At 41.7% G+C, this 13,312-nt stretch overlaps 2 protein-coding genes across 10 annotated transcripts in view; both read right to left on the reverse strand.

The window, feature by feature from the left end:
* Positions 1-7,695, reverse strand: part of CUNH3orf52 (chromosome unknown C3orf52 homolog) — an 18,299-nt gene extending 10,604 nt beyond the window's left edge. Inside the window, exons 1-4 of one of the 9 annotated variants that reach the window (XM_025214282.1) lie at positions 6,467-7,695; positions 6,234-6,357; positions 4,954-5,282; positions 738-858 (exon numbers count right to left, since the gene is read on the reverse strand). In XM_025214282.1, the coding sequence (XP_025070067.1) occupies positions 738-858; positions 4,954-5,094 (262 nt within the window). In that variant the 5' untranslated portion in view covers positions 5,095-5,282; positions 6,234-6,357; positions 6,467-7,695. The other 8 variants (XM_025214281.1, XM_025214284.1, XM_025214279.1 and 5 more) reach the window with 8 other exon arrangements.
* A 174-nt stretch (positions 7,696-7,869) lies between these two features.
* Positions 7,870-13,312, reverse strand: part of LOC102385059 (suppressor of tumorigenicity 14 protein-like) — a 36,219-nt gene continuing 30,776 nt past the window's right edge. Inside the window, exon 18 of the mRNA XM_025214269.1 lies at positions 7,870-9,883. Coding sequence (XP_025070054.1) covers positions 9,726-9,883 — 158 coding nt within the window. The 3' untranslated portion in view covers positions 7,870-9,725. The remainder of the gene's footprint in view (positions 9,884-13,312) is intronic.

The following is a 13,312-nucleotide window of genomic DNA, read 5'->3' on the forward strand; positions in this document are numbered from 1 at the left end:
CTGCAGCTCAGAGCCAGGCTGGGATTGGCTCAGCCCTGCCTTCTCCTTAGCCATCTACCTCAGAGAGGCAGGGGAGAAGGTGAGGTGGGAACGCACTCCCCTAGGTGGAGTCTGCCCAGCATGGTGCAGAGAGGACTGGGTGACAAAGCGGGTGGGGGGGCAGCAAGCCTGGCTGGGGATGCAGCCCAGTCTACAGAGGTGGGAACTGTCCCCTGGGAAAACCCCAGCTGGGGTCTGGGGCCAGGGAGGGCTTTTAAACACCCTTTCCCCTGCTCAAACTTACTGTTGGCTGCAACTGTGGATTACAAATCCCAGAGGCACCTGGAAGCAGGAAGAGGAAGTGATGAGCAACCCTGCAGAGTTCTGCTGTTGTCCTGCTGGACTGCAAATCCAAAAGACCTCAGGGGTAGCAGGAAGAGGAAGTGAACACAGCCAGAGAGCCATGCTCTAGCGCCCCCCTGTGTTCTGACCCGAGCTACTACAGGCATGTGACTGCACTTCCTGAATGAAAGGTAAATGTCTGTTCACTTCTATTTCAATTTAGTCTGTGCAGTTTAGACTAATGTGTAAAGATTGAATTGATTCAACCTTGGGCTTTTTGACTGTCTGTACCTAGCCTGTTAGCCTGAACTGTTATTGGTTCAATCTATACAGCTTAGAAAAAACTGTGAAGATTGAATCAATTTTGTCGTGGGTCTTTTGAACCTCTGTTCTTAACCCCCATGTAATGTACATACCTGAATAAAGAATTAAGCTGAGGGTAATCAATAGGAGGATCACTAGAAAAACTGCCAGTATAAGCATCCACAGCTTACATTTCCAGAAAACTACTTTGCTACACGGTCTCCAGATTCTTTCCTAGTCACACAAAGAATAAAAAGGAAATTTATATTAACAAATAAAGATGGGGGACCCCCCCCCCAACACAAGATTAAAATTTGAAAACAGATAATGCTATCTAGCTCTACGTTTTCACTGTGCCTTTTCTTATTCACTCAAGGGTATCAAAGTACTTCCAAAATTATACACCTAGCTCTATCTTAATAAAAAGATGGCCAAATTCACGCATACGAGGTCACACAGTAGCAAAACCAATTAATAGAAGGACCGACCTAGCCTTCTTTTTAACTGAGAGATGAAAACCAGGAGCTGTTGTGTACTATTTAGTCAACTGTCAAATGTGTAGGTTTGTTTCTACAAAAGGCAGACCTGCACCTTTGCAACTTTTCAACCAAATGTTCAATTTTAACCTGATTCAGCTAAGTTAGCTCAAAAGGTTGCATAAATACACTTGGCACATCCAGACAAGCACAAACATGCAGTATGTGGTGCCACAGATCCATCTGCAGCACCCACATCACACATGCATTTTCAGCACAGGGAGGTTGGTTTTATTTTGGTGTGGGTTTTTTGAACACAGGATCTCCTAGGACAAAAAAAAGTGGGGCTGTGCATGTAGCAGCAGAGCACGCTACCCAAAACTGGAGCCTGGCTGACCAGAGCTGTGCTCCAACTACTGGCCAGGGTTTCTGCTGCAGGAGTGCCGCAGCTACAGCTCCCAAAGGCCCCCAGGATACCAGGTAAGGCTGCTGGAGCCAGCACAGTTGCTGACCCCAGCCTCCCCTACCCCACCCAGGGTAACCTGCCATGTACCAGAGCACGTGTGGCACAGGCATTCCCCGGGAAAAAGTAGCAGCCTTGTGCCACCGCTGCTTGTCCCTGGGGGAAACACGCTTTCCCAGTCATCTGGACGCACCCACTCATCTTAAATGAAATAGGTTTAACTTAAATACACCTGCATGGGTGGAAGATCAGTTTTATTAAATACCTTTAATATAAATCTGTCTGGTGAGAGTTACTGCCTTGATAAAAAGTCTAAGTTCCTTGAACCATTGTAACTAATGTGAAAAAGGTGGAAAACTATAGGCACATCAGGGATTTGATCAGAGGTTCACAGAAGTCACCAGGAAACTCAGGTCTTGCAGGTCTTGGTTACCTGCATAATGGATAACTATTATAGGAGTTTACAAAGTCTGGAGGATGCAGCTATTTGCCAGTTATTCAGTTGGTTACCCCTCCCGCAAACACTGCAAGCTACCCTAACACAAGTGGACTCGTGTATCATAGAATCTTTCTAATGGTGAGTACATACAGCAGTTCAATAGGAAATTGTGCTCAGCACACAATGTCCACTTGCTAAATACCTTTAAGTATAGCTGTTTGGTTTAAATACTTTACAGACTATGAGGGATTCATTTAAAAGCTTCCTGGTTTCCTAGGATCAGAAATAATCAGCAATGGTATTTGTACATTTCACAGCATTTCCAAGTTTCTTGAACCAGACCATATAGCCTGTTGCAGTTTACAGAGTCCACGAACTGCCTCTTGAGTGTTTGCCTGTTCTGGTATACTAAGGAGGAGGAGTTTACAAAAGTATTCACAATCTAACTAAAACATTAGGCCACAGAGTTTTCAAATATAAACACAGAGAGCAAATAATTCTAAGTTAACCTCTCCATTTTCTAAAATAGAGTGGTATATACTAAACCTTGCTCAGAAAAAATGCTTTTTTTTTTTTATTTTGCTTTTTTTTTTAAGTTTTAGGGATTTTGGTTGTAGCCGTGTTGGTCTAAGGACATAGACAGGCAAGGTTCTTTCAGCAGATATGGTATCTTTGATTAGACTAACTAAATAGTTGGAAAAAGTTCTTTGCGACCTTTTAGGCACAAACACCCTTCCTTCAGGCATTGGGAGACTCTGCTGTTGTTCTGAGTTCTCCACGGTAGAAAAGAAGCTAAAAGTGTGACAAGAAGCCTGTGAAAATGTAAATGGGTGAAAGTTCAGAAGACTTCATAGATTTCATAGACATTAGGGCTGGAAGGGTTCCCATTAGGGATCATCAGGTCCAGCCCCCTGCCCCAAGGGGCAGGACGTCAGCTACAATGGGTAGAGATAGGAGGGGAGGGAGGGAATGTGTGAAGAATGCAAATGGTAAGCTTCAAGCAGGTACCTGCTGAATCAGATGTCAGGCAGGTTGTAATGTGTCATAAATCCAATGTCTATATTAAGTCCATGATTTTTTGTATCCAGTAGATTTATGAAGTGAAGTTTGTAGGCTTGTCAACAAAAGGTGTTTTGTAAATTCCCTTTGAGGATTATAACTGAAAGATTGGCGAGGGAATGATCGATCATCTTGTGAGAAGCGTATGCCCACAGGTAACTGGATATTTTTATTTTGGATGGATTTTCAGTGTGTTCATTTTGGTATGCAGTTCTAATTTCTCAGTTGTAATCCTCAAAGGTAACTTACAAAACAACTTTCACAGACGAGCCTATTGGGATTGGGAGTTGGGATAGGAGTTTGTAAAAAAAAAATAGAAACAAATAATAACAAATGTTTACAGATAGATTCACACCACTGGATGAATTAACATTTGGTAGTTTTCCCTTTTTAGGAAAGAGTTTCAAGAATAAGGAGAAAATGAGTGGGGCATGCTATAGGGCATATTTATCTGAAAGATATAATATTTTAATTTGAATATTTACGTATGCAACTGAATTTAACACTGAAAATTAATTGGAGTTTGGTTTTTAAAGAAAGTCATAGATCTTTCAAATCAATACTTTGCACCCATGTCTCATGTTTTATCTGCCAATCATGTTTACTAATTGTTGCTTAAAACAATTCTGTAAACTCAGCAGGCATAGTTCCCATTTTAAGTTTGGGACAACTAAGGAAAACACTTGCCCAAGGAACAGAATTTCTACTTCGGTTTCCAGCCATCTGCTAAAGCCATTACAAAAATGCTGCTTCCACTAAACATGTGTACACTGACATGACCTCAGGTACGTACTCAGATCTGACCCCTCCCTACAAAACGAACACACACCCTCTACTTATGAGCAATTGATGTGTCAGAGCTCAGGTGGGGAGCAGCTGTGGAAAGTTTTGCAAAGTTTTCTAGTCAGATATACTGGAGCAGATCAATAAGAGAAATGCCCAAGCAGGAGCCAGGAGTAATAGCATCCACAACAATATATATCATTAGTCTGCTTACTAACCAATTGTTCAGTGGAGTTAGGGCCATATACATTCAAACAAAACCTTACTTGCAGCAGTCTGATAGGTAAGGAACCCAGACTTGGATTTAAAAACCTGGATTAAAATTTGGCTTTGCCACAGCCTGAGAGAGAGAGATTGTTTTTCACCCAAACTGAAGCCTGGGGGTCACTGAAACTTCTCAGTCTCCTCATCATACAAATTAATAAACTCTGTAGCACCTGCAAGCTGTGACCACAGACAGGCCCGGTCTAGAAATTTGCTGTGCTATTATTTGGACAAATATAAATACATTTATATTTTGTTTGGTGATGGGTTTTATCAACTAGTATTGATCATCTCTAATTGTCATTGCTTCTGATCATCTCTAATTGTCATTGCTTCCAGTTCCATGCACATTAAGTTGTATATTAAAGGACAATCAATAATTTGATTTACATTGTGGGAGAGGACAAATTAAAAAAAAAATCCCACTATTAATACCTTTTCCTAGTATGCTATTTCTAAGTGAAAAAATGGTTTGAATTTCAATATCCCTTTCACATATGCAAAATGCAAGACACATCAAAAAAGGAAAGTGAAACTAATAAAATAAACAGGCTGCTTTCCCTTCGCTCAGGAAAAATGAAAAAAGAACTTTATTCCCCAAATCCTGCTGCCATCCTAGCAGATGTCATTAACAGAGGTGAGAAAACACAAAACTAAGCCTCAAAACCTTGCTTTTAAAGTATAAGAACACATTAAGGAGGCAAGTGGCATTTAAGCATAAGTGAACAAAAAATGTTATGAAACAGTTTTACAAAAAGCTCCCATGACCCTGAAATGCTCCTTTACTTCATTTTCTCTGTTTAGGTAACGTCTTTATAAGCACAAAGCAAATGACAAAGTCCTACCTTACTTTTTGTAGATTCTTCAGGTTTAAGCGGGTCCTTACTTTTTGCCTCATCTTCCTCTTCATTCAGTTCTTCTCTTGCTTCTTGTAATTCAATAACCTGATAACCCTGCTCAGGAACATGGCCATTCACAGTTTCCATGTCTCTGTGAGAAACTGACTTTAAGGCAAGTCCTGAGAAAAAGCTCACTTCTTGTTGTGGTCACAGTTATCTCACTATCAGTTTAGCAAGGAGGTTTGAGGCATTGACAGCGAGGTCAGCATAGTTAAACAGGCGAGGGATATCGCAACTGTGACAAACAAGGGGAAATCCATCTGTGAGTGTACCCTCTGCAAAGGAAAGGGATGGGACAAAAGTCTTGACTCTGGAAACAGGCTCTCATTCTCTAGCTGTGCAATACAGGATTTTCCAGTTTGGTTACCTTACTACATCAGCCCTCAGCAAGCATGAGCAGGCAAGTGACCCTGGGGCAAGAGTGTGTCCCTGATAAAACAACCAAGCAATACTAAAACAAATACAGTTTGTATTCCCAGCATCCACCACCCCACAACAGGACAAACAAGCAAAATCCTCTCTGTCTCACAAGCATCAGTTACTGGAGTGCACACATCTGGTATCCTGTCAAGTTGACTGGAGGGTCATACTGTGCTTCATGTTACTTAATCTTAGACCGGAGATGCCCTTCGCTGTCACAGACCCCATTAGAAGGCTGCCATGGGGAGCATGCGTTTAGAGAGAGAAGGGCTCAGAATTTGATCTTGACAGGGCTCAAGACCGTCAGTTTGCCTACTTAGGTAAACTACTGTAAAATAAGGTAGGATGCAGATCTGGCTGCTTCATCATGTGAAACCTCAGCTCGCAGCACCTTTGGGCTACGCAACTGAACCCAGCTCCCCAGTCCCCCATTTTTTTCTCACTATGCCAAGGTGCTCCCTGTGCACCCCCACTCCTCTTTTTCCCCCAGACCTTCCTTTCCTTCACTGCCAGTTTGGTATGCCATGAGTATTTCTTTTTTCTCCTCTATCCAAAATACCTTTCTTCCACATGGCTGAAAAAAGTTTGACAGAGGGCTGGTGCTTGCTTTTATGTTCAGTCTCTCTGAAGGTCCCTTCCACACTCAAGTGTGGGGGGAGTTAGTGCATGAGGAGGAAGTTAGGAAGAAGAGAAGCTTCTTTCACCCTCCTCTCCCTTTCCCCTGCTGGCTAAACATCCAGCTCACTGCAAGGAGAGCAAAAGTAACATTAAGTGTTAATGGCTTTTCCAACTTCCATCACACTTACAATATAGTTCTGTCCACTGATTCTCTCAAAATCAAGATTTCTAGTTTTCAGGGATCAGCTTTCAAAGCTAGCTACATCCATCCATCCAATCATACAGCTGCCATCAAGCTTGATTGTAGTCTTGCTTTCCTTGTCCAAAACCAGAAAGACCCTTTAAATTTATGCAGCACCTTTTGCCTTAAATGACATCAAAGAGCTCAGCAGAAGAAACAAGTGCAAGTTATATGTCTTACTTTAGGGTGTTGATTCAGATCATTTCTACCTCCAATGGTCTCCTGGAATGTTTTGGTACTCCTTTCAGATCTCAGTTGCTTAATCCAGTGACTAGTTAGAAATCCAGTTCTGGTGAAGTAGGAAAGGTGACCTGCTTAACATCTTTCAATCATTAACTTGTGTAAACTTTATTAAGGATGACTTTATATTTCTCTCATCCAACAAGATGGAAGTTAATTCATTTCACAACTGGAGAGAGACAGGCTTGCATACAAATTCTTGAAGCCAAATATGTTCCTTGGTTATGTTTGGACCAAGATCCATGCTTTGTGGTCCATAAACTATAAAAGGAATGACCTGAAACCTAACCCAACAACCCCTCCCCTCCATTTCAAAGGAAACCGAGAACTGAAATTGAACTTTGCCATCCAGATCTGTGATTAACCTACAGCATAAGACAAGAGGCTTGTTACAACCTTAGAAAAACAAAGAGACTCTAAGCTGCCAGTGCACCTCTGAGTATTCCAAGAATTCAGACTACACATTTGTAGTGGTACAGAAAAACCAAAACACTTAAATCACTGCATTTCCATAAAGTTTATTTATTAAAACATAGGAAGGAAGGAAGTGATAGATTATTCATGAAGAAGAGGAAGAAATACATTAGTAAGATAATTTTGTGATTTTTGATATCTTTAAAGTTTAGCAAATGGGGGGGGGGTCATATTTGGTGCCAAATTGGAGGAAAAATACCACACACTTTAATATGTCAACTATATTAAAATCAGTCTTAGACACTGGGATTATGTACTAACCACAATATGATTAGAACTCCTATCCAGTACTTACACGATATTTACAAAAGATACCATGAACAAAATATACTGTAACACAAGTTAGATTGTAGAAATGAGTTTAAGAAGAAATAAGAAAGATAACAAAGAAGAATGGGATACTGAGCAAGATTTTTAAAGCTGTCTAAGAAGGGTTAGATAAATCTGTTGATAAAATTAATGAACTTAACATCTTCTGGACAGCTTTGGACAGTATGAACCAGGTCTGTTACATGGATATTAGTAATGGACAAAAAAAGATTGTGATCAATTGGGTACACAGAAAACTACCAGAGGTGCACCAATAAATCGGCATATATCGTATCAGCACTGATAAAAGGAAAATTGACATTATCAGCAATCGCCTTTTTTTGGCTGGTGCAGCTGATAACGTCATCAATAAATGCCATGTGCATGTGCGCACCTGCAGCACGCAAGCAGCCAGGAATGCAGCTCGGCAGCTTGGAGAGCAGCATCTGGCCAGTAAGTCTATGGGGGAAGAATGGGCATGGGGGTACAGATCGAGGCCCCCCACAGTGAGGAAGGGAGTGGGGCTGGGGCAGGTGCTGCCCAGCTGAGGCAGAGTGGGGCAGGGTGTGGGATTGAGCTGTGGGTGGCTCCTCCAGGGAGGGAGGGCTCCCTGCTGCTGTGCATACCCCTGGGGGAAGCATGGGGGTAACGTGCCCTGCAGATTGTGGTCAGGGTGAGGGTGGGCTGCTGACTGCGGGCTGCTCTGGCCTCTTCCTGGTCTGGGCAGGCTGGGCTCATGTGTGCAGGGCAGGAGGCAGTGACACTGGGAGGAGGGGCTACTGGGTGGCCAAGGCAAATTTTGATGTGGCTGTAGCTCCCCCTGTAGCCCCCACTCTCAGAGCCACTGCTGCCTGCAGCCCCAGCCCTGAACCTGCAGTGGGCCCACTGGGAAGAGGCCAGTGCAGTCCCTAGCCCTGAACCCACAGTGGGCAGCCTGCCCTCACCCAATGCACAAATCCAGAGGATACGTGCCTCCTATGTGTCCCCCAGGAGTTTGTGCAGGGGCAGGGAGTTCCCCACCGCCCCACCCCCTGAATTCCACCTGGACGAGCTGCCCATGGCTCCCGCCCCAGCCCAGCAGTGCCTGCCCCTGCCCCAGCCCAGCCCCATTTCCTCCCTTACCTTGGGGGCCACAATCTGCCCCCTCCATGCCCCTTTTCTTCTCCATACCTCCCCCCCACCATATACTTACCAGCTGGACACTGCTCCCCAAACTGCTGGGCTGTATATCAATTATCAGATCGGCATTGGCCAACATGGCTGATTAATATAATTGGCCATCAGCATCGGCCAAAAAAATCTTTACCGCTGCACCCCTAAAAATACTATTCCCTTGAATCCTCCCTTCCCCTCTCATAATTTGTGGTCCCCCTGGGTAGATATTCAGGCTTCTCCCTCTCACCTGCTTCTGTAGACATGCATGTATCAGCAAAGTCAAAAACTCTATGTAAAGTTGTGACAAAGTAACTCCACATTTGGGGAAAGGGAAGCAACATCCTGGGAAGATGAAAACATGTGAAAGCTGCCCAGGAACTGGGTGTAACTGCTGAATGCTGTAACCAGGAAAAGATAAGAGCTCAGAAACCTACAGGTTTCTCTTGTATTTAGTAAATGAGTGGACTGGAGAAAAATAATTTTAGGAAGAGGGCTTGAAGACCAGTGAACTTCTAGAGACTCAAATGTGAAATGCTGTTTTACTTGCATCACTTCTGACTGATTAAGCCACTGAACACGGGGCATTTGTCATCTGACCATTTCTTGAGCAACCCTAGCAACATACCCCTTTCATTTTAGGCGTGTTACTGGGTCCTGTAGCATCTGAAATGTGAGCTGATAGCACTTGAAGAATTTGGTACATCACAGCTTTGAACTGATGATAATTATATCCTAATAACAACTACAGATCCTGATGAACCTCTAGCCTTCTGGAGGATCAACTATTCATCTGAAAGCTTGGATTCTTATTTAAACATATTACAGTCTTTCTGGTGTGGACTATCATGAGGTTAACCTCCTGACTTCAAACCACATCACCCTGACTTGCCTTCTGTATATTCAGACATGACAAGTGGACAATGAAGCTTGCCTGGAAGCATTAACAAGAGAAAGGCAAGACCATACCTATGCACATGGTCTGGGTACATGTTCCTTATGCATTTGCCTCAGAGGCAAAAGGAACACTTTGAATATCAATTATGATTTTGTTGAATCTTAGCTCAAGGTTGTAAGTTGCTCTCACTGTTGTCAAACCTGTTGCTTGTTTCTCACGAGGAGGAAAACAAAAGATGAATCCATGAGAAAATAATGACACACACACAAAATACCATGAACTGTAATTGCCATGAAGATGTGCTTCACAGAATGCATTTCTAGGAATTTCAGCAAACAGGATGGTTTGTGCTGCCTGCCAAGTGCATCACTTTGTATACAGACGAATCCAGTCATAAAGAGCTGTCACTTTGGTGTATACACCAGGACGATTACGCCGAGCACATCCTTCACCCCAGCTCACAATTCCTGCGAGGTACCACCTATTTTCCTTTCCTATGCAGGCCAATGGACCTCCAGAATCACCCTAAAGAGAAGGATACAGTCCAGCCATTAGAACATACACAGAACACTTTAATCAATGTCAGGATATATCTGGATACTTACATTTTTACATAATTTCTCCCCCAACTTCTAATCATTATTTCCTATTATTAGACAATGTCTATATGTCAGAGTAATTTTATTTAACATTTTATCTCAACCAGTAAGACTCCAGCATGCAAATTAGCACTACAATGGCAAGAAAAAGGACAAAGGATATAAGGAAAGTGAGACTCACTAAACTCTCATGTCAAAATCATCATTCAACAAGTAACTGATCATAAAGCAGAACAGAGGGGAAAAAAGACATGAAAAAAGGGAACTGCCATCTGTGCTAACCAATAAATTATTAACTGGTATCAGGAAGAACATGGTGACAAAGTCAAGCAATGAGTCATAAACCTAAAAGTATGCATACAATTACACCCAGATAATACAGGGAGATATCACTAATACTTTCTTAGGCAAGACTGTGGCTAACTTTGTAGTCATACTGAATTATAAACACAATGCAGCATATTCTTATTCGTTCTACAAATTTAGTGCTCTAGCTTAGAGATGTCTTTCTGGAAAGGAATAGAAGTGTTCTGAGAAGTTACACAAGAATCACAAGTGTAAGATTACTTTCTTTTGAAATACAAGTCAGCCATCTATGTTTAGATACCCCAAGATCACAAATGATTTGGTGTTTTTAATTATTTTAAGCTTATTAGAGCAATTTCAGAACCATTAGCAGTTATATCTCTTAGCGCTTTTGAAGAATCAGAGAGGTTTCAGATTTGGGAAAGATAAACTTTCCCCCTTAAATGGGGGCAAAGGGAAGTGAAGGCAATTTTGCATCAGTAAACCTAACTTCAGTCACCAAAAATAAATTCCTTTAGACCACTAAGGGAAACTACTATAAAATGGGTATGCAACTGGCTGGGAAAAAAACCCAAACATTTTTCAAGAAGTGGTTATCAATGGCTTGCTCTCAAAATGGAAACATTTATCAGAGGGCAGGAGGTAGGGGTGTTCTTCTGATGCTTATCTTGAATCAAGTATTCAATGGTTGCATCTACATGTGCCAATCAAGGCAATTTAGTCCAATTTAAGGCACATTAAGGATGCATATTTACACGTGAGCCCTTAATGCACCTTAAAAATGGCAATTTTAGGCTATTTGTGTGTGAATAGCTGAAGTGCATTAACACACATGTAGACACGTTATGGTGCATTAATGCTGTGTATGATGAATCCTGTGTAAGATGCTCTGTATAACATGCACATGGCGTTAATGCACTCTAATGCATGCACACATAGATGCAAGCCTAAATTGCCTTAATGTGCATTAAGCTAATGCGCATTAAATTTAGGCATGCACCCAATGTTTTAATCAATTACTTGGATGACAGAGAATACACTTACTAAATTAGCAGGTACAAGGCTGGAAGGGATGGAACATATTTTTGAGGAGAGGTTTTAAAAATCAAAATGACAATTTGAAGAAAAAACCTGAAAATAATAGCTTGAATTCTATAAGAATGAATGCAAAGTATGACACTTGAGAAGGAATTGTCAGCTACATAAATACAACATGGGGGATAACTAGGTAGGCAGCAGTTTTGTAGAAAGTGAAGATGATTAACTAAATAGGAGTTACCAATGTCCTATTGTTGCAAAAACAGCCACCACACAGGGATATGTAAGCAGGAATATTGAATTGTATTCAGCAGTGAGAGGGCCTGAGCTGGATTTCAGTGTCCAGTTTAGGGTATTCACATGCAAAAAAGTTTGCCCAGTGCAGAAAGTTGATGGAAAGCAAGAAAAATTTTCATAAGATTTAGAAAATATGATCTCTGAGGAAAGATTGAAAGAATTAGGTTTGATTAGTAAAAGGCTGACAGAAGACAAAGTTAGAATGTTCAAGTACAAAAAAAAATTACAAACTGTTTGCCACATTCACTGGACTTAGAAGAAGTAATGAGCTTAGGTTGCAACAAGGGAGATTTAGGTCAGATAAAAGGAAAACTAGTTGTAAAGATAGTTAAACACAGGACTGGGTTATCTAAGAAGGCTGTGGACCCTTCATCATGTGGCATTTATAAAAGCAGGTTAGATGAATATCTAGGAACAGTTAAGGTATAGCTGATATGACCTTGGAGGAAGAAGATAAATCACATGTTCTCCCAAGGTTCCCTTGCATCCCTATCTTTTTTATTCCATGGGGGGTTTGCGGGGGGGTTGTTTGTTTGGTTGTTTGTGTGGTTGGTTGGTTGTTTTTTTTGTTTTTTGTTTTAAATACACTGCGACTACTTTGGTGAATCCATCTAGGCGCAGTTTAGGGATCCAGTTTGTTATTTGGAATGTGGTTCTGACAGTGAATTCTAGTCTAGGACACTAGGTTTTTTTGCTCTCTTTTGCTTCTGTTTTAAGCCCAAACTGAATGGAAGCAACAAGAGAAATTTTTGCTTTTGGCACAGGACTAAACGTGGAGAATCATTAAACCTTCATTATATATATCAATTTAATACAGCTAGAGCAAGAACCGCCCCGCTACCCAAGTAGGCTAGTATCTAAGCAAAGAATAGGCTTTGATCTCTTGACAAGGCTAACCACACAGGGCACTTGGCAAGGAGGACTGGAGATTATTAAGGGAAGGGTTTCTCACTAGTCTTTTGAGAGAAAAATAACAACAGACTTATTGTTCCAGAGGAAGAAAGCCATGTGCAGGCGGGATCGGAAAGGACTTTTTGATCCTTAAAAGTTTGACTTAAAACCATGAAACACTCAAGAACAATAAAGAAACCAAGGCAGATAAATGCAGACAGATGTACCATTGTTTCATGAAAATCTATACAGAAGTGTGAGGTGTAGATTCAACCCCCCTCCAGCTGAGTGATGTCTAGAACCCAGGCCTCCCACTTGATGGCTGAAAAGTACCATAAACATTAGGTTAATGGGCCAAATGAGGGCAGCGCCATTTCCTGCCACTGGGCCTTGGTTTACACTCAAGTCAATGCTCTTCTAAGATGTACTGGTTGAGGTAGACCTCTGAACAACCTAGAATCTAGATCCTAGATTTGGCAGATCTCTCCCCTCTGAGGTGGATAGATCCTGACAAAACAGACAAAAAAAAACTGCCCAGCATGAGAAGGGGAGAGCTATATGCCTCCAACATGTTGCAATAGGACTGGCCTCCAGAGGGGAGTATTTTTTGGGCAAGCAGCTGCAAAGTTTTTTAGATGTCCAGTAGGCAGATTAGATTTGAGCCATCAATCTTGCACATTCTTTTAAAATGAACATTTTTAAAATTCTGTCACTGCTTCTGACACTAGGTTGCCGTGTTAAGAGTCATATTCACAAGCCATGTTCTCCACCACATACGAATAATCAAATATTTCTGATAAACCAAAAGAAATTCTTCTTCAG

The sequence above is a fragment of the Alligator sinensis genome, unplaced genomic scaffold (genome assembly GCF_000455745.1).
Source record: "Alligator sinensis unplaced genomic scaffold, ASM45574v1 scaffold359_1, whole genome shotgun sequence".
Taxonomy (NCBI): domain Eukaryota; kingdom Metazoa; phylum Chordata; order Crocodylia; family Alligatoridae; genus Alligator; species Alligator sinensis.